Source organism: Trachypithecus francoisi, unplaced genomic scaffold (assembly GCF_009764315.1).
Source record: "Trachypithecus francoisi isolate TF-2019V2 unplaced genomic scaffold, Tfra_2.0 Lachesis_group16, whole genome shotgun sequence".
Taxonomy (NCBI): Eukaryota; Metazoa; Chordata; class Mammalia; order Primates; family Cercopithecidae; genus Trachypithecus; species Trachypithecus francoisi.
The window spans coordinates 43103923-43128884 of record NW_022681461.1 but is presented as its reverse complement, the minus strand read 5'-3'; the positions used below and the strand labels follow the sequence as shown (position 1 = coordinate 43128884).

General features: G+C 37.7%; 1 protein-coding gene across 7 annotated transcripts in view; it reads left to right on the top strand.

Annotated features, from left to right (window-relative positions):
* Window positions 1-24962, top strand: part of MPDZ (multiple PDZ domain crumbs cell polarity complex component) — a 181973-nt gene that overhangs the window by 23149 nt on the left and 133862 nt on the right. For 4 of the 7 annotated variants that reach the window (XM_033237358.1, XM_033237362.1, XM_033237360.1 and 1 more), the window contains exons 1-3: window positions 4928-4968; window positions 5435-5507; window positions 7998-8164. In XM_033237358.1, coding sequence (XP_033093249.1) covers window positions 5492-5507; window positions 7998-8164 — 183 coding nt within the window. In that variant the 5' untranslated portion in view covers window positions 4928-4968; window positions 5435-5491. Of the gene's footprint in view, window positions 1-4927; window positions 4969-5434; window positions 5508-7997; window positions 8165-24962 lie in introns of those variants that run through there. The other 3 variants (XM_033237359.1, XM_033237363.1, XM_033237361.1) reach the window with 1 other exon arrangement.

Sequence of the window (24962 nt, the reverse complement as noted above, 5' to 3'; positions counted from 1 at the left end):
AAATACATTTTGTAAAGTTATAGCTTCTGTACTTAATTATTCCTCTGCTAGATTAGGGCAAAGTAAATGGAAAACCTTCTGGCAATGATTGACCAATTTAGATGCCATTAAGATATTTGTAATTCATGGGAGGAAGTCAAAATATCAACATTAGCAGGAGTGTGGAGGAAGTTGATTGTAAAACTCTTATGAATAATGCTGAGGGTTCAAGACTTCAGTGGAAGAAGTCACAGAAGATGTGGTACAAATAGCAAGAGAACTAGAATTTCAAATGGAGTCTGAAGATGTGACTGATTTGCTGTACTCTCATGATAAAGTTTGAATGAATGAGGAGTTGCTTTTTATGGATGGATGAATAAAGAAAGTGGTTTCTTGAGATGAAATGTATGCCTGGTGAAGATGTGAACATCATTGAAATGAAAAAAAAGGATTGAGGCTATTACATAACCTTCGCTGATAAAGCAGGAGCAGGATTTGAGAGGTTCTATTGTGGGTAAAATGCTATCAAACAGCATCCCATGCTCCAGAGAAATCTTTCATGAAAGGAAGAATCAACCAATGTGGCAAAGCTCATTGTTGATTTATTTTCAGAAATTGTCACAGCGACCCCAGCCTTCAGCAACCACCACCCGTCAGTCAGCAGCCATCAGCACAAAGGCGAGACTCTCCACCAGCACAAAGACTATGACTCACTGAAGTCTCAGATGATCACTAGCATTTTTTGACAGTAAACTATTTTTTAATAAAGGTGTATAGAGTGTTTTCCTAGACATAATGCTGTTGCACATTTAATAGACTACGGTGTAGTATAAACATAACTTTTGTACTCACTGGGAAACCAAAAAATTCGTGTGACCCCTTTTATTGAGAGATTCACTTTATTGCAGTGGTCTGGAATTGATCCTACAATATCTCTGAGGTATGCTGGTTTTTTTTTTTTTAACTTTTATAAATACATACCTATGATAAAGTTTAATTTACAGATTAAGCTCAATAAGAGATTAACAACAACTAATAATAAAATAGAATAATTACAACAATATACTGTGTATTCTTAATTCTCTTTGTGTTGAGGGATTTGGTACCTTGAAATGTAAAAGCAGTGTGTTTGAATATACTTTGAATATCAATTTAAAGAGGCTTCTTAAGGGTTTTTCTTAAAATCTTGGATTTTAAAAGTGATTTGTTTAAAGATGTATGGACATTAACATTACATAAATGGTGAATATTCCTGATCTTTCTTTGATAGACCCACTGCTGGTTTCTAACATACGTATTTCTGACTTCTTCATACCTTGTCTGAACAGTTGGCTGATTTGACTATCTACAACAGTCTGTTCCATTTCAGACTTCATTCATTTTGGGTCTCTATTTCTTCCTTTGGTTTCACTTTATGTAGGGCATGGTCTGTTTGAACTTGGAAACAGGGAAGTCGAATCTTCCTGCTTTCTAGAGGCAGCATATTGTAGAAATTAAATTGTGGACTCTGGAGCTAGATGGCTTGTGTTAAGATCCTTGCTCTGTCACTTAGTAGTGGTGTGGACTTAGACGAGTTACTTAACCTGTCTGTACCTCATTTTCCTTGTTTGTAAAGTGAGTGGATTGTGTAAGTATTAAAGGACTTAATTGGAAGCATGATTCAAATAGTACCTAGCATGTGGTAGGTGCTGTGTGTTTGCTGTTATCATTTCTGCTTCTGTTTCAGCATTAGTGCTGATCTTCTTCTTATCATACCCATAGCTCATCTCTTTTCTGCCTCTCTGATTCCTTATTGTCACTGCTTAGCATGAATTGTCCAGACGGAAAAAAAAAAAAAAAAAAAAAAAAATCCCTCAGAACTTGGCATTCTTCTGACATGTTGGATCTTCTTTAAGTCACGCCAGTTGGCCATGACCCACTGTTACCATTCAGGTATCCTTAAGTTTCCATATAGTATTTAAATGGGCAAAAAGGGAAAGGAAATGGTAGGGTGGTGAAAAGGTGACAAGAGGAATTCATGGCTGCAATTTGAAGGGAGTGGACTCTGTCTCAAAAATTTTGTGATTATAAATGAATTTGTTTATAATTAGAACTGAATCCTCAGGACAGGTGTATCAGGCGCAGAAAGGAACTATTTTTTAAAAATTCTTATCTTTTTGTCGGGTTTGCTAATGGTGAAATCCCCTGAAAAATCTCAAAAAAAGCTATGTATTTATTTTAGGGACATCCAAGCATAGAAAAGAAACTCTGAAACTGTAATTTAAAAAAATCATTGAAATACAAAAGAGTAGAGCTCTGTCATCTGGGAGCTATTTTTTTTTTTTTTAACCTTTGTATAATTTTTTGGGGAAGAAAAAGTAATTCTGTTTTACTGTAACCGACTTGTAGATGAACTTTCGGACAACAGTGTTTTTCTCAATTAGGAACTGCCTACGCTGTACTTTCTCTGCAGACTTCTCATAAATCAGTGAGCTTCTAAATCTGAGGTCTACCTCCCATGTATGTCAGGAACACTGTCTATCTTTAGAATTACTTTTTCATGTGCATACCAAACACATGTATAATTTTATCCTTTCAAAACGTTATAAGCATCATTCATTTATAAATAGAGACTCAGATTCAGAAAAAGATAAGTGACTTAACAAGGGCATATAGCTAGTTGAAATTTAAATTCAGGTCATCAGACTCTCTAGTCCATGCTTTTTTATTGCTATCATGCTTCTTCCTGGGTGATTAAATGTACTTTTGTAGCCTTGGACTTCCTTATATTGGGGTATCTTTATTCAGGCAGTTCTCCTGGCTCAGCCTCTTGGAGCAGCTGGGACTACAGGCACATGCACCACGCCCAGCTAATTTTTGTATTTTTGGTAGAGACGGGGTTTCACCATATTGGCCAGGCTGGTCTCGAACTCCTGAGCTCAGGTTATTTGCTGGGATTACAGGCATGCCCCGCCCTATTTTTTCTGGATTTGGGAGGGGACAGAGTCTCGCTCTGTTGCCAGGCTGGAATACTGTGGCATGATCTTGGCTCACTGCAACCTCCGCCTCCCTGGTTCAAGTGATTCTCCTGTCTCAGACTCCTGAGTAGCTGGGATTATAGGCGTGTTCTACCACACCCAGCTAATTTTTGTATTTTTAGTAGAGACAGGGTTTCACCATGTTGGCCAGGATGGTCTTGATCTCCTGACCTCGTGATCCACCCCCCCTCAGCCTCCCAAAGTGCTGGGATTACAGGCATGAGCCACCATGCCTGGCCTATTTTTGTGTTTTAATTACCAGAAGTTAATTGTTTTTGAGGTGGGGTGGCTAATAGTAGGCTGTTTTGTGAAGGAGTATTATATTCTTCTTGTAAATAAGAGTAAAAAAAAATCACCAATTTGTTTTTTTAATATTACCCTATATTAGGCCTCATGAAATAATGTGTTGCTTGGCATTGGAATTCCTATCTATGTGGAATATATTGACTTAGCATTAATCCTGAATAAATGTATCATAGTTACAAGTTATGGAAATTGCCATACTTTTTCTCATTTTTCAAAATATACCCAATGAGTAAGTGTGTTTTAAAAGAAACAGAGGTTGAAATGATAGGTCCCTTGCTCAAGGCCACACTTCTATTTAGGTTTCAATTCCAGGTCAGAGCCAGTATCCTCTTTTCTTGACACAAAGGCACTTTTTAAAACAAGTGCCAGTAGTTAAACGATTTGACATTTGAAATGGAGTTGATGTTTCAAATAGTATGTTCTAAATTGGGATAAGACAAGTCAATACATACTGTTCACTGTTATCACACAGAGCTAATTGCAGGCATTGATGTTTTGTTTTGTAGATCTGCTCATCTACATCACACACTTACTTTTTAGCCAAATGAATTTTGTCTTAAAAAGGTAACAGGAGGCAACTTGTTCTTTTTAAGAGAAATCCCGTTTTATCTTCCAGATGAAAAATGAGAATGTATGGTGTTAGATTTCTCTGTTGAATGACTGACTGACTGACTGACTGACTTCTTTTTTTTTTTTTTTTTGAGACGGAGTCTCGCTCTGTCGCCCAGGCTGGAGTGCAGTGGAGCGATCTCGGCTCACTGCAAGCTCCGCCTCCCGGGTTTACGCCATTCTCATGCCTCAGCCTCCCGAGCAGCCGGGACTACAGGCGCCCGCCATCTCGCCCGGCTAGTTTTTTGTATTTTTTAGTAGAGACGGGGTTTCACCGTGTAGACCAGGATGGTCTCGATCTCCTGACCTCGTGATCCACCCGTCTCGGCCTCCCAAAGTGCTGGGATTACAGGCTTGAGCCACCGCGCCCGGCCAACTTCTTCATGATTCAGGGTTTTCTGTGAGGCAAAGAGAGATGGAACTATGGGGTTAGTTGTGCAGATTTGTTTGGCAGCAAAGGCTCAAGATGGATTAGTGACATGGATGTTAGCATTGCAGATCTGTATCCAGTACTTCAAAGAATCTAGTTAAGTATTGTTAGAGGAAGATGAGATGTGTGGATTGAAAGAGTTGAGAAGATTTCTTTGAATGGGAAAGAGGAGAACATTATAGTCAGGAGAGTATTTTGAGAACTTTTGAAAAATTTAACACTGTGTGCTCCCTTTTGTTCAGTTTTTCATCCATGATTTAATGTATTATCTTCCAGTAGTTCAGGTATTGCTTGAGTGTCACATTCATTTCTTTTTTTCTTTTCTTTTCTTTTTTTTTTTTTTTGAGACCCAGGCTGGAGTGCCGTGGCATGATCACGGCTCAGGGCAACCACCGCTTCCTGGGTTCAAGTGATTCCCCTGCCTCAGCATCCTGAGTAGCTAGGATTACAGGTGTGCACTACCACACCTGGCTAATTTTTGTATTTTTTTCAGAGACGGGGTTTCACCATGTTGACCAGGCTGATCTCAAACTCCTGACCTCAAGTGACGCACCCACCTTGGCTTCCCCAAGGGCCGGGATTACAGCTGTGAGCCACCGCACCCAGCCCACAGTTCATTTCTAATAGGTATGCATGCATTGTCTCCTTGGTTAGAGGTATGAGTCTTTGAGGGCAGGATCACATTTCCTACTTTTTATGTTTTTTGCAGCAGAATTTCTTATGTGGAGTTAAGTAAGCTTCTTATTCTATGCTTAAAGATCTATAAATGAATACAAGATTATAGTGGTTTGTATTGTAAGTGGAACTTCTTATAGAAATATGTTTGAAACTTCTGCCACCTTTTTTAAAACAGAATTTATGTCTTTTACCTTATGCAAGTATTATGGGTAAATATATACATAGAAGATAATTTTGAATGAGTCCTAAAATGATTACTTTATTGTCTATAAAGAGAACTATCTTAAGTTGTATCAACAAGATTTTAATGGTCAAAAGAATTAGAGTTGTAGCGAGTGTTCTTTAGAGTATTTAGCTTTAGAATATAAAGTTCTGATAAAACATAACCATTCTATTTTATTTCTTTTTTGCACAGAGTTCCATTTTAATTGCTGTTAATTATTTTAGAGAAGAACACTGAACTTTGAAAAAAATGTTGGAAGCCATTGGTAAGACTTACTCTTTTCTGCCTACTTTTATAAGAATTGTAACTCCTCCCATTGGGATTTTTGACATATGATGTGTTTAACATAGCAGGGTTCTGTCTATAGTATCTAGATTTAAAAAGTTTTTACCTACTAACATTGTACTAAGGTAATATGTTTCTGTATTTGAACAATTTCATCTGAAGTATTATAAAAAAACACATTACTTATAAGCAAAAATTAAAAACATACGAGATATTCTTCCAATTATGGGTTTTAATAAAGCTTAATGTAAGCCCAATTCTGATTTATGAGCCCAATTCTGGTTAATATCTATTTCTGGAAAGCATCTGGAATTTTAGCAGTATTTTTAATACTGAAAGAAGATATTACTTTTACTTGTGGCAGGTGAAGTACTACTGAGCTCTTGCTATTAATTGATAAAGAGAAAAATGTTACTTATTCTTATGCTTTAAGGCAGTTTAATTTCTACATGAGATAATTTAGGTCAAAATATCTATGTTTCCCAGACTCATGTGTTAATAATTTGTTTTTCCCACTGCTCTTTAGTTTTAAAGAAACTAGTTAGTAGAACCATTTATAGCTAGATATATCAGGTATGGCACAATACATGCAATTATCTGACACTCTAGTTCCTTACCCTATTTCGGGTAACTCTTTGGGTATGACTAAATGGAAAGTGTTTGAATTTCACTCTGGCACCTTAATCATTATGGCAGATACCTTGACATTGGTGGGTTTTGAGGGATAGAGTGAGAGTCAGTGGCAGTAACGGGAGAAGGACCTGTTTTTGTGATCATGGGGATCTCTATGATGGCTTTTGTTCCTGGTACTGTTCTGGTAATGAAAATCTATGTATGTACATTTCCTTCACTTCCTATTTTATACTAAACGCACATGCTGTAAAGACTACCAGTCCACATAGGAAAGTTTTTAATAGGAAAGTGGAAAGGAAAGGGCAAATACAGAATTATTTAAACCATTGTTTTCTAGTCTTTATTTTGTTTTGTGCTGAGTTGCACACTTTCCAAATAATTGATGTGGAAATTAATATTAGATTTGTATTCTGAGATACCATGAGACGTATAACCCAGAATAAGATGCTCATGTGTATCTTTATCATTATTTGTTTTTAAAATTCTGCATATGAGTAAATACTGTTTGTTTAAGTTTGTGTGTGTGTGTGTGTGTGAACTCATGATCAACATCAATTTATATTTTAATCACCCTATTTCTTTGCAATTTCAGATTTGGTGCTATAGAAAGTGTCTGTGGTGATGATTCCAATTGTTTTTTTTTTTTTTTTTTTTTGAGATGGAGTCTCACTCACTCTGTCGCCCAGACTGGAGTGTAGTGGTATGATCTCGGCTCACTGCAGCTTCCACCTCCCAGGTTCAAGGGATTTTCTTGCCTCAGCTTCCTGAGTAGCTGGGATTACAGGCACATGCCACCATGTCCATCTAATTTTTGTATTTTTAGTAGAGACGAGGTTTTACCATGTTGACCAGGCTGGTCTCAAACTCCTGAGCTCAAGTAATCCACCCACCTCAGCCTCCCAAACTGCTGGTATTACAGGCATGAGCCACCATGCCCTGCTGATTCCCCCTTTTTATCATTACTGGGATATGGCAAATACATTTAAATAGATATACTTGTTACCATCATGAATCTAAGTAATACATCTGAACAATCTTCATTAAAAAAAAATTTTGGCTTCACTTATAAGAGTGTGTAAGTGTATGTGTTTGTGTTTCAGGGAAAGATTTTTAACTATTATTTGTGGTAGAAACTGGCGTAAGTATGCTTGTAAGATGCTAGGACTAGTAGGACATAATTACTCAATATATTTACTTTTTGCAACTTTGTGCCTGGTTTGTATGGTGTTCAGTAATTATTTGAATTGATTTGCTTTGAAGTGAATATAATATGCTATTTTATTTGCTATTTAATTTTGGAGAAAGATATTTAAAGTATTAAAAAGTTCACAGTTTTGTGTTTTTTGTATTTTTGTACTCCATTAAAAAATGTCTACTTTCTCTACAGTTTTTTTTGTTGTTGTTGTTGTTTTGAGATGGAGTCTCACTCTGTCTCCCTGGCTGGAGTGCAGTGGCCCAATCTCGGCCCAGTGCAACCTCTGCCTCCCAGATTCAAGTGATTTTCCTGCCTCAGCCCCCTGAGTAGCTGGGATTACAGGAGTGCACCACCATGCCCGGCTAAGCTTTTGTATTTTTAGTAGAGTCAGGGTTTCATTATGGTGGCCAGGCTGGTCTCGAACTCTTGAGCTCAAGTGATTCGCCCGCCTGAGCCTCCCAAAGTGCTGGGATTACAGGCGTGAGCCACCACGTCTGGCCTACAGTTTTTTATTCAATTTAAAGGAGACAATTTTATGCACTCAATAGAAATAGTTTTAGAATTTCTACTAGATGGAGTCCTCATAGGCTGGACATGTGTCCTTTGAATTCTATTATTGACAAATGCTGCTCTTTGGTATAGACAAAAATCGGGCCCTGCAGGCAGCAGAGCGCTTACAGACCAAGCTGCGAGAACGTGGGGATGTAGCAAATGAAGACAAACTGAGCCTTCTGAAGTCAGTCCTGCAGAGCCCTCTCTTCAGTCAGATTCTGAGCCTTCAGACTTCTGTACAGCAGCTGAAAGACCAGGTAGGACATCATTCACCCAAGCAGGCGTTCACGACCTTGCATAGATCTTGTGAAAGGCTGGTGTTTTTCTGAAAGGCTGATTTTTCTATGTGTTAATGAATAGTTAATGAAGTCATTTAAACCTCCAAATGAGACATTCAGATTCAATGTGGCTTTTTTCCTCCTAGTTATTTTTGTAATGGTTGTTGCTGTATATTGTAGATGATATGACATTGTGTTGAAAGCTGTGTGGATGCTGAAGAATGAGTTTCTACAGGAAAAGCGGATGATAAAAATATGTTTAGGATGGTTGGCTGTAGACTTGGTTTCCATCATCACTCAGGCTCATTGTTCATGTGATCGTTCATTCAGATTCGGACATTCAGTATACTTACAAGATTTCAGATAAGCCTGGATTTGCATGTGTAATCATGTGTATGAAGAAGGGAAATCACCTCTGTTTTGACAGTAAAAGGAATAATTACATTGTCATCAGTTAGAGGAATTGCAATTCTCACTTCTTTAAAGAGTGTAAGTAGCAATTGCTTCCATGACAGCTCAGATGGTGATAAACATTAGAACTTCTAAATGTAACACAGTGCTTTTTTGTTCTGTAAAAAGTATGAGCATTAAAAAGTGCTAGCATTTATATTAAAATTAAAACATTTCACAATGACAGAGTGAAAACTGAAGTCAGATGTTCTTTGAACTTACTTAATTTAATCACCATTTCTATGCTTTAAAAAATATTTTAAAAATGTTTGTTATCTTCAGGGTTTAAAATCAATCTAATTATGCCTTCAATCCAAGTTGGTTTTCATTCTGATGTCTGTGGCATTAATTTAATGGTTATAGATGACTTGCTAGCAAATATTCTGCCTTTTAAGGTTAAAAATGAAACTCGAAGATTAGTTTCATAATTGAGTGAAACAGCTCCAGTTAAAAAAAAAAAAGCCCAAAATGTGGCTAATGCGAAAGAACAAAAAGTAATAAGAGAGAATGAATTTGTTTAATGTCATATAACTTCTTAATCTAGATATTTTGTAGCAAAAAATGTAAATCAAGAAGAATCTTCACAAATACTTTTCTATAGTAAATTTCTATCTAATGGTCTTAAGTCGTGATCATGAATTTAAGGTGTTTTTGTTATATGTAGTTGTGTTTGTCTCCTTTACGAGTTATTGAAAAGATTGATTTTATTTTACTGTTTTTTATTTTTTATTTTTATTATTATTTATTACGGAGTCTCGCTCTGTCGCCCAGGCTGGAGTGCAGTGGCCGGATCTCAGCTCACTGCAAGCTCCGCCTCCCAGGTTTACGCCATTCTCCTGCCTCAGCCTCCCGAGTAGCTGGGGCTACAGGCGCCCGCCAACTCGCCCGGCTAGTTTTTTGTATTTTTTAGTAGAGACGGGGTTTCACCGGGTTAGCCAGGATGGTCTCGATCTCCTGACCTCATGATCCGCCCGTCTCAGCCTCCCAAAGTGCTGGGATTACAGGCTTGAGCCACCGCGCCCAGCTATTTTATTGTTTTTTGAGACAGAGTCTCATTCTGTCACCATGGCTGGAGTACAGTGGCACCATCTTGGATCACTGCAGCCTCTATCTCCCTGGTTCAAGAGATTCTCCTGCCTCAGCCTCCCAACTAGCTGGGATTATAGGTGCCCAACACCACACCCAGCTAATTTTTGTATTTTTAGTAGAGATGGGGGGGGGGTTCACCATGTTGGCTAGGCCGGTCTCGAACTCCTGACCTCAAATGATCTACCTGCTTCAGCCTCCCAAGGTGCTGGGATTACAAGAGTGAGCCACCACACCTGGCAAGATTGATTTTCAGTACTGGTTTTCAGAATGGATTGGCAAGCTTTTGGAGAACCCAGTATCCTGAATAAAAGCATAATTACGTTGTAGAAAATTATCTGCTTTTTCAGAGAGTGTAAAGAAGTTGACAGATATCTTCTATTCTTATTATGTTATGTGAAAACATGATGAGAATGAGAAGAAAAGTTGAAACAAAAAGAGTGCTAGCAAGTGTGTTGGGACATACCATTGGCCCAGTGAGATAACTTGAAATTTCCCTTGCAGACAGTTTTATATAAAAGGACTAGCATTTGTGCAGACAGTGTCTCATGAAAGGAGGGGACAAATAGGCCTGCCTATTAAGCTTGTTTTACCATTTCCGTACGGAGGTAGGATATGGGCTCTAAGACTATTTGGGTCTCACGTGATTCAGATGAAACCTACTTGGAAATTTGTTGAGACTGAGACTAACTACAGCATGATCATATTATTTTGTTAATGATAGACACTGGTATATTTTAAGACTACAAAAATTGTGAGGTCTGAGAATTCTATGGGGCATGTCTTACATGTTTTTGGACTTTGGGCTTCTTGGCCACATGTTCATATACAGTGAAAAACTAATACTGAAAGGGACCAAGAAAAACACCTAGTTTATATGCTGTAGATTACAGTGGCTTAGAGAGGTTAAGTGACTTGATTATAAGAGTAGAGTAGAACTACAACTTAGTTTTCTTTGGAGCCTGTCTTACATCTTCTTCTTCTTCCTTTTTTTTTTTTTTGGTAGAAAGTTGGTCCCTAGATGCCAAGAATTTTGTTTTGTTTAAAATCATTAATAACTTTTTACAGTGTCTGTGACTCTTTTTTTAATCTCCATTCTTTACTAATTCAATTCCATTTGTTTACCCAGATTCTTTCTTATATGACTAAAGTAAAAATTTAAAAACTTATTTTCTATTCTAAAATTTAAATATAAGTACTCTAGACTTTAGTCATGTCAGATTTACATTTTCTATGTAGTTTACCAACTGCTGATTTATTAATATTTATAATTTAATAATTAATGAATTTGAGGAATGAAATTTATTCTTCTAAACCAGTGGCTATACGAATCTGACCAATGGCTAGCTTATATTTATTACTTCATACCTTACCTATTTTCAAATGTATAATTTTATATGCATGACAGGTACAATTTACTATCTCCATCTTTTTTACTATTACTAGAAAATACGACCCTCTGATTCTCTCTCTCCATCAGCCTCCTGTTTTTTTAGAAGTAAAGGAACTGAATAATTGAAAAGCTTGAGGTATATGCAGCATATTGGAGAATATGATCATATTGTTGCATTAATGACAGATGCTGACATGCCATGTTGAATTAAGCCTACAATTTTTTTCCCTCAGATCCTTCTCATTACTTCTATTCAATAATTTTTAATTTTTTCAATTTGCTTCTTCAGTATTAAGACTGCCCTTAGAAATCAAACTGTTTCCCTTTGGCAAATTAAACACTTGACAGGTGTGTAACTGAGAGGGCAAAAAAGCCATGCCCTGAAGGGATGTGCTGTTTAAATATTGTCAAAAATATTAGCAGGTCTGAGAATATAATTGATGTCTCTGTTTAACTCTGCCACATTGTGTATTGTTCTAATGCCAGCAAAAAGGATGCATGCTATTAAACCTGAATAATCTTTAATAGCTCTGGTTCATTTCCTATTACATGATTCCTGTTTAAGTGAAGAGAGAAAAAAAAAAAAAAGAACTGTGACTGTATGTCAATGATCTGTCAAATGCAAATTCTCAAGTAGTGTCCTCACTGTCACTAGTCATCACTGCTAATCACTACAGGGCTTGATGCGTATTCATGACAAAAATCCAGCTATTGTGGGGGAAATAAACACGTTAGCAGTTTAATAATAGAAACTTGTCAGCCTTGAGGATATTGGATTTGCATATTTATTCTATGAAGTTTCTCCAGTCCAGTATAGGTGGATGCTACTTTCTTGATTAATTAATTGCTTTGCCTTAAGAATTGACCAGTGACACTAAATTAATCTTTTTACCCTGAATTATCTGTAGGAAAACTGAGAATTAAAATGATTAATTTCAGTAGAAATTTAGGACCAATACTTAAAAATCGACATTGCTAAGATTATTTTTAAAGCTACGGCAACAGAGACCAATTCCAAGATTGGAGAAATAATGTGGATAAGCTGCAAAAGCTGCTTAGACAGCAAATAAGCCTCAGCACAGAATATTCAGGAGGTCTCTCCTTGTCAATGACCTTCAGACTTTTTGGAGTGTGGCATTCTATTGTTTTGTTGTTGGTGTTTGTTTAATATTTCCAGGATTCTAGTTCATTTATTTTCCTTCCCAAAAGTGTAGGCTTACACAGATATCATATAGATGCATAATGTATATGCACACAAAATTAAGGCAGATTTTTCTTTGGTAATTTTATGACAACTCTTGAAATAATTATAGAGGTGGTGTGTTAACATAGGCTCAGGGTTGAAAATTACTCTTAAGGGGGCGGAGCAAGATGGCCGAATAGGAACAGCTCCAGTCTCCAACTCCCAGCGCAAGCGACACAGAAGACCAGTGATTTCTGCATTTTCAACTGAGGTACTGGGGTCATCTCACTGGGGAGTGCCGGACAATCGGTGCTGGTCAGCTGCTGCAGCCCGACCAGCGAGAACTGAAGCAGGGCGAGGCATTGCCTCACCTGGGAAGCGCAAGGGGGAAGGGAATCCCTTTTCCTAGCCAGGGGAACTGAGACACACAACACCTGGAAAATCGGGTAATTCCCACCCCAATACTGCGCTTTAAGCAAACAGGCACACCAGGAGATTATACCCACACCTGGCTGGGAGGGTCCCACGGCCCCGGAGCCTCCCTCATTGCTAGCACAGCAGTCTGCGATCTAACCGCAAGGCAGCAGCGAGGCTGGGGGAGGGGCGCCTGCCATTGCGGAGGCTTAAGTAGGCAAACAGAGCCACTGGGAAGCTCGAACTGGGTGGAGCTCAGAGCACCTCAAGGAAACCTGCCTGTCTCTGTAGACTCCACCTCTGGGGAAAGGGCACAGCTAAACAACAACAGGGGAAATAGCAGAGGCCTGTGCAGACGCGACCGACTCTGTCTGACAGCTTTGAAGAGAGCAGTGGATCTCCCAACACGGAGGTTGAGATCTGAGAACGGACAGACTGCCTGCTCAAGTGGGTCCCTGACCCCTGAATAGCCTAACTGGGAGACATCCCCCACTAGGGGCAGTCTGACACCCCACAGGGTGGAGTACACCCCTGAGAGGAAGCTTCCAAAAGAAGAATCAGACAGGTACACTCGCTGTTCAGCAATATTCTATCTTCTGCAACCTCTGCTGCTGATACCGAGGCAAACAGGGTCTGGAGTGGACCTCATGCAATCTCCAACAGACCTACAGCTGAGGGTCCTGACTATTAGAAGGAAAACTATCAAACAGGAGGAACACCTATACCAAAACCCCATCAGTACGTCACCATCATCAAAGACCAGAGGCAGATAAAACCACAAAGATGGGGAAAAAGCAGGGCAGAAAAGCTGGAAATTCAAAAAATAAGAGCACATCTCCCCCTACAAAGGAGCGCAGCTCATCGTCAGCAATGGATCAAAGCTGGTCAGAGAATGACTTTGACGAGATGAGAGAAGAAGGCTTCAGTCCATCAAACTTCTCAGAGCTAAAGGAGGAATTACGTACCCAGTACAAAGAAACTAAAAATCTTGAAAAAAGAGTGGAAGAATTGATAGCTAGAATAATTAATACAGAGAAGGTCATAAACGAAATGACAGAGATGAAAACCATGACACGAGGAATACGTGACAAATCCACAAGCTTCAGACACCGACTCGATCAACTGGAAGAAAGAGTATCAGCGATTGAGGATCAAATGAATGAAATGAAGCGAGAAGAGAAACCAAAAGAAAAAAGAAGAAAAAGAAATGAACAAAGCCTGCAAGAAGTATGGGATTATGTAAAAAGACCAAATCTACGTCTGATTGGGGTGCCTGAAAGTGGGGGGGAAAATGGAACCAAGTTGGAAAACACTCTTCAAGATATCATCTAGGAGAACTTCCCCAACCTAGTAGGGCAGGCCAACATTCAAATTCAGGAAATACAGAGAACACCACAAAGATATTCCTCGAGAAGAGCAACTCCAAGACACATAATTGCCAGATTTACCAAAGTTGAAATGAAGGAAAAAATCTTAAGGGCAGCCAGAGAGAAAGGTCGGGTTACCCACAAAGAGAAGCCCATCAGAATAACAGCAGACCTTTCAGCAGAAACTCTACAAGCCAGAAGAGAGTGGGGGCCAATATTCAACATTCTTAAAGAAAAGAATTTTAAACCCAGAATTTCATATCCAGCCAAACTAAGTTTCATAAGTGAAGGAGAAATAAAATCCTTTACAGATAAGCAAATGCTTAGAGATTTTGTCACCACCAGGCCTGCCTTACAAGAGACCCTGAAGGAAGCCCTAAACATGGAAAGGAACAACAGGTACCAGCCATTGCAAAAACATGCCAAAATGTAAAGACCATCGAGGCTAGGAAGAAACTGCATCAACTAACGAGCAAAATAACCAGTTAATATCATAATGGCAGGATCAAGTTCACACATAACAATATTAACCTTAAATGTAAATGGACTAAATGCTCCAATTAAGAGACACAGACTGGCAAACTGGATAAAGAGTCAAGACCCATCAGTCTGCTGTATTCAGGAGACCCATCTCACATGCAGAGACATACATAGGCTCAAAATAAAGGGATGGAGGAAGATCTACCAAGCAAACAGAGAACAAAAAAAAAGCAGGGATTGCAATCCTAGTCTCTGATAAAAGTTCAACAGGAAGAGCTAACTATCCTAAATATATATGCACCCAGTACAGGAGCACCCAAATTCATAAAGCAAGTCCTTAGAGACTTACAAAGAGACTTAGACTCCCATACAATAATAATGGGAGACTTCAACACTCCACTGTCAACATTAGACAGATCGACGAGACAGAAAGTTAACAAGGATATCCAGGAATTGAACTCACCTCTGCACCAAGCAGACCTAATAGACATCTATAGAACTCTCCACCCCAAATCAACAGAATATACATTCTTCTCAGCATCACATCGCACTTATTCCAAAATTGACCACATAATTGGAAGTAAAGCACTCCTTAGCAAATGTAAAAGAACAGAAATTATCACAAACTGTCTCTCAGACCACAGTGCAATCAAACTAGAACTCAGGACTAAGAAACTCAATCCAAACTGCTCAACTACATGGAAACTGAACAACCTGCTCCTGAATGACTACTGGGTACATAACGAAATGAAGGCAGAAATAAAGATGTTCTTTGAAACCAATGAGAACAAAGATACAACATACCAGAATCTCTGGGACACATTTAAAGCAGTGTGTAGAGGGAAATTTATAGCACTAAATGCCCACAAGAGAAAGCTGGAAAGATCTAAAATTGACACTCTAACATCACAATTAAAAGAACTGGAGAAGCAAGAGCAAACACATTCAAAAGCTAGTAGAAGGCAAGAAATAACTAAGGTCAGAGCAGAACTGAAGGAGATAGAGACACAGAAAACCCTCCAAAAAATCAATGAATCCAGGAGTTGGTTTTTCGAAAAAATCAACAAAATTGACAGACTGCTAGCAAGACTAATAAAGAAGAAAAGAGAGAAGAATCAAATAGACGCAATAAAAAATGATAAAGGGGATATAAACACCGACCCCACAGAAATACAAACTACCATCAGAGAATACTATAAACACCTCTACGCAAATCAACTAGAAAATCTAGAAGAAATGGATAATTTCCTGGACACTTACACTCTTCCAAGACTAAACCAGGAAGAAGTTGAATCCCTGAATAGACCAAGAGTAGGCTCTGAAATTGAGGCAATAATTAATAGCCTACCAACCAAAAAAAGTCCAGGACCAGATGGATTCACAGCTGAATTCTACCGGAGGTACAAGGAGGAGCTGGTACCATTCCTTCTGAAACTATTCCAATCAATAGAAAAAGAGGGAATCCTCCCTAACTCATTTTATGAGGCCAACATCATCCTGATACCAAAGCCTGGCAGAGACACAACAAAAAAGAGAATTTTAGACCAATATCCCTGATGAACATCGATGCAAAAATTCTCAATAAAATACTGGCAAACCGGATTCAGCAGCACATCAAAAAGCTTATCCACCATGATCAAGTGGGCTTCATCCCTGGGATGCAAGGCTGGTTCAACATTCGCAAATCAATAAACGTAATCCAGCATATAAACAGAACCAAAGACAAGAACCACATGATTATCTCAATAGATGCAGAAAAGGCTTTTGACAAAATTCAACAGCCCTTCATGCTAAAAGCGCTCAATAAATTTGGTATTGATGGAACGTACCTCAAAATAATAAGAGCTATTTATGACAAACCCACAGCCAGTATCATACTGAATGGGCAAAAATTGGAAAAATTCCCTTTGAAAACTGGCACAAGACAGGGATGCCCTCTCTCACCACTCCTATTCAACATAGTGTTGGAAGTTCTGGCTAGGGCAATCAGGCAAGAGAAAGAAATCAAGGGTATCCAGTTAGGAAAAGAAGAAGTCAAATTGTCCCTGTTTGCAGATGACATGATTGTATATTTAGAAAATCCCATTGTCTCAGCCCAAAATCTCCTTAAGCTGATAAGCAACTTCAGCAAAGTGTCAGGATATAAAATTAATGTGCAAAAATCACAAGCATTCTTATACACCAGTAACAGACAAACAGAGAGCCAAATCATGAATGAACTTCCATTCACAATTGCTTCAAAGAGAATAAAATACCTAGGAATCCAACTTACAAGGGACGTAAAGGACCTCTTCAAGGAGAACTACAAACCACTGCTCAGTGAAATAAAAGAGGACACTAACAAATGGAAGAACATACCATGCTCATGGATAGGAAGAATCAATATTGTGAAAATGCCCATACTGCCCAAGGTTATTTATAGATTGAATGCCATCCCCATCAAGCTACCAATGAGTTTCTTCACAGAATTGGAAAAAACGGCTTTAAAGTTCATATGGAACCAAAAAAGAGCCTGCATTGCCAAGATAATCCTAAGTCAAAAGAACAAAGCTGGAGGCATCACGCTACCTGACTTCAAACTATACTACAAGGCTACAGTAACCAAAACAGCATGGTACTGGTACCAAAACAGAGATATAGACCAATGGAACAGAACAGAGCCCTCAGAAATAATACCACACATCTACAGCCATCTGATCTTTGACAAACCTGAGAGAAACAAGAAATGGGGAAAGGATTCCCTATTTAATAAATGGTGCTGGGAAAATTGGCTAGCCATAAGTAGAAAGCTGAAACTGGATCCTTTCCTTACTCCTTATACGAAAATTAATTCAAGATGGATTAGAGACTTAAATGTTAGACCTAATACCATAAAAACCCTAGAAGAAAACCTAGGTAGTACCATTCAGGACATAGGCATGGGCAAGGACTTCATGTCTAAAACACCAAAAGCAACAGCAGCAAAAGCCAAAATTGACAAATGGGATCTAATTAAACTAAAGAGCTTCTGCACAGCAAAAGAACCTACCATCAGAGTGAGCAGGCAACCTACAGAATGAGAGAAAATTTTTGCAATCTACTCATCTGACAAAGGGCTAATATCCGGAATCTACAAAGAACTCAAACAAATTTTCAAGAAAAAAACAACCCCATCAAAAAGTGGGCAAAGGATATGAACAGACATTTCTCAAAAGAAGACATTCATACAGCCATCAGACACATGAAAAAATGCTCATCATCACTCACCATCAGAGAAATGCAAATCAAAACCACAATGAGATACCATCCCACACCAGTTAGAATGGCAATCATTAAAAAGTCAGGAAACAACAGGTGTTGGAGAGGATGTGGAGAAATAGGAACACTTTTACACTGTTGTTGGGACTGTAAACTAGTTCAACCATTATGGAAAACAGTATGGCGATTCCTTAACAATCTAGAACTAGATGTACCATATGACCCAGCCATCCCACTACTGGGTATATACCCAAAGGATTATAAATCATGCTGCCATAAAGACACATGCACACGTATGTTTATTGCGACACTATTCACAATAGCAAAGACTTGGAATCAACCCAAATGTCCATCAGTGACAGACTGGATTAAGAAAATGTGGCACATATACACCATGGAATATTATGCAGCCATAAAAAGGGATGAGTTTGAGTCCTTTGTAGGGACATGGATGCAGCTGGAAACCATCATTCTTAGCAAACTATCACAAGAACAGAAAACCAAACACCGCATGTTCTCTCTCATAGGTGGGAACTGAACAATGAGATCACTTGGACTCGGGAAGGGGAACATCACACGTCGGGGCCTATCATGGGGAGGGGAGAGGAGGGAGGGATTGCATTGGGAGTTATACCTGATATAAATGACGAATTGATGGGTGCTGATGAGTTGATGGGTGCAGCACACCAACATGGCACAAGTATACATATGTAACAAACCTGCACATTATGCACATGTACCCTAGAACCTAAAGTATAAAAATAAATAAATAAATAAATAAATAAATAAAATTACTCTTAAATGTTGATTAGAGTATACTGGTTCACTGAATGCTACATTGAACAATCTTTTTTTGAAATTTTTTCATGAAATGAGATCTTCATGATATAAAATTTTGGTTTTATATTTCTATGTTTGTAAGTTTTCACTAATTACATTTCAAAAAGAATTTGAAGCAACTTCTGATGGTAAGACTTGTTAAATAATGAATGGTTAAAATGTAAACCTAAACAAAGACCAAATAAAAATATCACAGAACTAGATATACCAAGGACCTTGGGTTACTAAAATTGAGTATGTCATTTAATTTGTTTCCCAGAAGCAAAGCAAAACAGAAAAAAAGAAAAAAAAAAAAAAAGAGAGAGAGAGACAGACAGAACTGAAGGACATTGTGGGATTCAGTGAACCAGTTTTCCCTTGGCAATGGGCGGGTTATCTCATGGAGGCTCATATTCTCATATTCATTTAATAATCAGCCTTTGTTGAACATCTAAATTAAGAAAAGTACAAAGAATAATCAGATGGAGGTTCTCACTATCTAGAGGGGAAAATAGAACATAGAAAATAAAAAACGAAGAAGGTGAATAGTAAAGAATGAGTAACTTTGATAAAAGAAAACCTCACAGTGGAGGCAATAGCATGGATAATGGGTCTTGAAAAATGAGTTCTGCAGAGGTGGGGGAAATGATTTCAGGTAGAGACAGTAGTGTTTACAGGGATACAGAGCAGTTCACAACTGAGGATTGTTTTATGCTCTCCCTTCCCAAGGGAAACTTGGCAGTGTCTGGAGTCAGTTCTTACTGTCATGACTGGAAGATGCTGCTGAAAGTTAATGGGTAGAGTTCAAGGATGCTGTTAAACATCCTTCAGTGTACAGCATAGCCTCCTACAGCAAAAAAAGATTGGGTTTATAATGTCTGCATTGCTGAGGTTGAGAAACCCTGGTGTGGAGCACCATGCGGACCTATATTATCAGAGCAGTAGATTATATGAGGGGTGTTGGCAGGAGAGGAAACTATGGAGCCAGACTGTGAAGAACCTTTTCAAGTAAGATTTGTTGGTTGATTAATCACCTTTGTTCTTTTGCATTTTTTTTTGGATATTGTATTAACTTTGTCTTCTAACCCTTCTATTATATACATTATTTTAGCAATCATTTTGTTTTTTATTTCTTCACATTTTTTAACATGATAAAATCATTCTAACAGGCTGGATGCAGTGGCCAAGGCGGGTGGATCACTCGAGGCCAGGAGGTCGAGACCAGCATGGTCAACATGGTGAAATCCCATTGTCTCTACTAAAAATACAAAAATTAGCCAAGTGTGCTTGTGCACACCTGTAATCCCAGCTACTCGGGAGACTGAAGGTGGAGTTTGTGTTGAGCCCAGATTGCACCACTGCACTCCAGCCTGGACGACAGAGCCAGACTCTGTCTCAAAAAAAAAAAAAAAAAGAAGCATCCTAACATAAAATTAAGGTAGTGATTTTAATGACATTTTGATAAGTAAGATCTTCAGTTATAATTGCAAAATATAGTAATTGCTCTTTAAAATAATGCTTCTTTCATCTTACTAATTCTAAGAATACAGCATCACATCCTAATTTGCTCATGGTTTTTCTGCCCAAGGCCACACAAGTAATGTACACTCTGTGTGAATTTTTTTTTTTTTTCTGATGTTCAAAACAGGAGCAAATTCTAGAAAACCTAGAGATGTAGGTAGTCTGGTAGTCAATGTGTATTTCAGAGGTTCAGCTTCAAATATCTGAGGTAAGCAGAGGTTGTTAGGTGGAACACACACTGTGCCAGGACATGTCTGAGGATTCTTGATTCTGTAGATACAGATTTGTAAGACTGCAAAGAGTTCATGGCCAAAATGTTGAGGTATATTGCTACTTAAAGTAGCAACAGCAGCAGCTCAAATAATTTCTTACATTTATTATTTTAGATTGATGGAAAATGAGAAATTTTGCGAGCTGAGCATTTTCTTGCTCTATTTTGACTTTGACAGTCAGAAAGATACTGTTTTGTTTGATTCGTATCTTAAAGGACAGAAGTGCTTATGTTTCCCTCTCTTTATTACTTACATAAATGACAAAAAAAGATCCTTTCCCTATAGTTTTTAATTTGAGACCGAAAGGAGGATGATCCACCTGTAGGCTTGCTATCAGTAAAGGGAACACGACTACTGTCTTTCTAAGAATGTCTAGGTTAAGTTATGACTTGGCGTTGGTAGGGGAAGGAGGACAGAAAGGAGAAATATGCTTTGATTTCATTAACAAGGATTGTCTAAAAATGGAGTGGAACTCTTCCCAGCTGTTGTTGCTTGTGAAAATGAAAATGATCTTTCTTACACCTGAAATAGTTTTACTTTTGTGATAGAGCTTTGTAGCTACCTGACAGCGAAGTATCTATTTCTTGAGACTCTAGTGTGCATTATCTAGGAGAAGTTAAAAGAGAATGAGTGGTTCTTATGTTTTTACATTTACCGTAAAGTTTATTTACTGTAGGAATTTCAAATACTTTATTTTTGGTACAATAACAGCTTTTAAATGTTTGTTCCTTTAGCTAAAAGTTTGTAAATATAGAGCCATTGAAGGGACTAAAATTTTTGTTTTACCGTGGGCAAGAAGGCACTGTTCAAGCTTTTTATACAGTGCTGGATTAAAATGCAACACCATCTTGCTATTGGCTATGCATGTGTGTCTAAAACAGCAAATGGTGATAATTGTATGGTATTTTTGTGACAATGTTAAATGGTCTTTGGAGAAGAAGGAAAAAAATGTGAAATTTACTGGTTATAACCTAAATGAGTTTTTTAAACCTCCAAATTTAAGAATAATAGGCCTCATTTTACGTTTGAAGCTACAACAATTACCTTTCAAGAAGCCCTTGTGTACTATAGACTGCCTCATTTAACTAGTCCATCAGTTCCATAAGGTAGGTTTTGTCTTCATTTTATCCAGTGAGGAAATTGGGGGTTAGCTTATATAACATAATCTGACCCACAAAATTATTCATTGATAGACTTAGGAGAATTTGAGGTCTGTCTAACCCTGAAGCCAGTCTTTTTTTTTTTTTTTCTTTTATTATAAGTTACACTGTTTCTGAACCCTTAGTTCTCTGTATTAATGAACAAATAAGATGGGAAAACAGTTAATAGCATCTCTAAAGAGAAATGCACTTGAGCTGAACATCATCTAAACTCAAATTCATTAAGTTAAAATATGCCATGTCCTGTAAATTCTTCTCCCAAATTTTAATCATAATCTTTTTGACATAAACCAGTACTTTCATTCTGGTTATATTAATAATTTTGCTAGATTTTAAAGGTAAAGTGAATGATCTGGTTAAAGATAATAGTGGAATGGAGAGAGAATGTGGCAGAATATAATCAGTCTTCGTGTGTCCATTCCTGTATAATTATACTTCTCTGTAAAGCTTTATTTTATTTTTATTTTCCTCTAAGCAGATTGTGAACACTGAGTCAGTTTTGTCTCCTAGAAATGTGGGACTGATAGGAAAAACACTGCAAGAATTCTAACATGTTGTTTGTTTAAATTTTCAGTTTCTAAATTACTTATTTACCATGGCATTTCAAATAGATTAATTTACTTAATTTTGATACCTTCCCCACTTTGACGTAGAAAATTTCAGCATACCTTGGTAAGAATATAATTTTAGGTCAAGCTACACTTTTAAAATTTTTTTCTCTTGGAAATTTAGCTAAGAAAACACAGAATTGTTGAGATTTAAATAAAGAAAAGACATTCTGTAAATATGCATAAACACACATGCCTAGACTGTGGTATATGCTGCATTCCACTTGCCATTTGGTCTTAACAAGCGTAAAAAGGAGCTTTAGAATTAATTGTATTTCAGGTTTGCTTGACATCCATTTGCTACTTTTGGCATAAAATCCATGCCATATTCATCTTTAAATATTTGTACCTTATATGATACTTAAGCTCAAAAACTGATTGCTTAATAAATGAATGCATGAGCATTCTTAAATATTCAAAACTGTCGTTCATTATTTATCTTTCCTTGACAGACAACTAATTTTTAACATAAGTAAATTAACCAAATAACTGAAGTTATTTTGGAGATGCTACCTTTTCTCTTCGTGATGACATTGAAAAGGTACATCACTTATCATTATCATAGCAATTATCTTAGCATAAAGTCTTACTATGTGCCCAGAACTGTTCTAGTTCTATTGTAGTTCATGGTTTCATCATTACAACAATACTATAAAGTAGGTAGTATGATTTTCCTCATTTTATAGATAGGGAAATGGAGTTACAGAGAGGTTAAGCGATAGAGCCAGGCAGGCTGGACGTCAGACCCTAGGTCTTAATCATAGAACTCCATATATTTTGTTTTATTTTCTTCTTAAACAGCATAGTGAATATAGTTTAAGGATTTGTGGGTGATGTGAGTACTTCTTATGATTATCTCATCTCAGATTGTGGCAGAGTGGTCTAGTAGTAGTTGGAGACAAACCTGATCCAGATTTGTATTCTGGTACTGATATTTATTAGTAGGTGATATTAAGTAAGAGTTTATTCTCAGTACATATATCCTGTGAAACATTTTGGTCTCCTGATCAGTTTATAGTCATAAATTATTATTAAGGTCTGCAAAAATCTTTTGTTCATATGGTTTTATCTATCAATATATGCCATGTTGGAAATCAGAATTCAGAAATGTTTTAAATATTTATTTATTTTAAAATGCCCCATTACATGTTTAAAAATTGAAGAGAGTGGCATTATTTTATATTTTTGCACATATATTTAGTGTGCAGCTTAATAGCAGAATACTAGATTTTCATCGGCTTCTGCATTCAGTCTGTTTGGATTTGCTGTTTTAGTTGATGTTTTTGAAGAAAATCTGGCCTCACACAGATATGTAAACTGGGAAAGGGAGGGGTATAGCTTTTTCAGATAATTGTGGTATCCTTCTTTGGTAGTGCATCAAAATTTGTGGTGGTTTCTTTAAAGTTTAGTTGCACTGTTGAAGCAGCATCGTTGTCTGGGGTAAATACACGGGGTTTGTCGTCTTGCACCAAGAAAATTAAGGACATGGACACATGTGGGTGGGTTAAGGAATGAGAAGTTTAATAGGCAGAAGAAAGGAGAGAGGAGAACAGCTCCTTGCCAGAAAGAAGCATCCGAAAAAAGGGGCAAGGCAGAAGACCGCAGCAGATTTTATAGGCAGGCTTGAGGAGGGGGTGTCTGATTTACGTAGGGCACACAGATTGGTTTGACCAGGTGTGATGTTGTTTACACAGTTTGAAGGGAAGGCTGGTTGCCCCGCTCTAATCTTACTATGCAAGTGGACTTTCCACTTGGCTCTTGCCATCTTGTCTGCTCCTTACTGTACATGTGACTGGCAAAAAGAGAAGGTGGAGCCACCATTTTGAACATGCCTAGTCCCAGGGGAGTATATTCCAGTGGGCACAGCTGCTGGCATTCACCTGTGCAAGTTTACAGCTTGTTTATATCTGCAGCTCAATTTCACAGGCTGCTCTTTGTTAGAGAAGGAAATGATTTTGGGGCTGCTTTTCTGGAAAACCTTACCAAGGACTATACCCTCACTATCAGCCTAAGTAATTTCTTCTTAACTCCTGTATCACTGTGAAATCTGAAACCAAATCAGTAAGTATTTCACTCTCTATTACAGGAAACTCTATTTGTCTGTCTTGGTCTTTGAATTTTTTTTTTTTAAACTAAAGTTTCGTTTATATTACATTGGTCATTTGGGAAATTTGAAAAATGGAAAAATCACATTTCCTGTTTCATTATATAACATAAAGTTATACTTGCTGATATCAGTTGCAGTTTTATCAACAAATTCAAGTTATGGAAAGGTGTCAAGATCAAGGTGGCAGATACAGATGTTCTAAAATTCTAATTTTCACTTGAAAGCTCAAATTTTATTATGGGCAGTAAGTCCTGTCTGTTGTTTTCCTTGCAGTCACGGGCTTACTTTGTTTATTTTTGAGAAAATGTCTTTTCTATACCCAAGTCTATATAATCACAGTTTTTTTTTTTTTTTCCAGATATGATACTTATGAAAAAGGCGGCTAGGCTAGTTCAGCTTGCAACTCAAATTGGTGCTTTTCTGTGAGACAACCGTTGAATTTATTGTGCAGCATAAACACTTTATATTTACCATTTTACCATTTTGGTTTTCTTTTTGAGACGGTGTCTTGCTGTGTCACGTAGACTGGGCTGGAGTGCAGTGGCATGTTCATGGCTTACTGCAGCCTCGGCCTGTTGGGCTGCAGTGACCCTCCAACCTCAGCCTTCTATGTAGCTGGGACCACAGGTGTGTGCCGTTAGCCAGGCTATTTATTTATTTATTTATTTATTTGTAGAGAC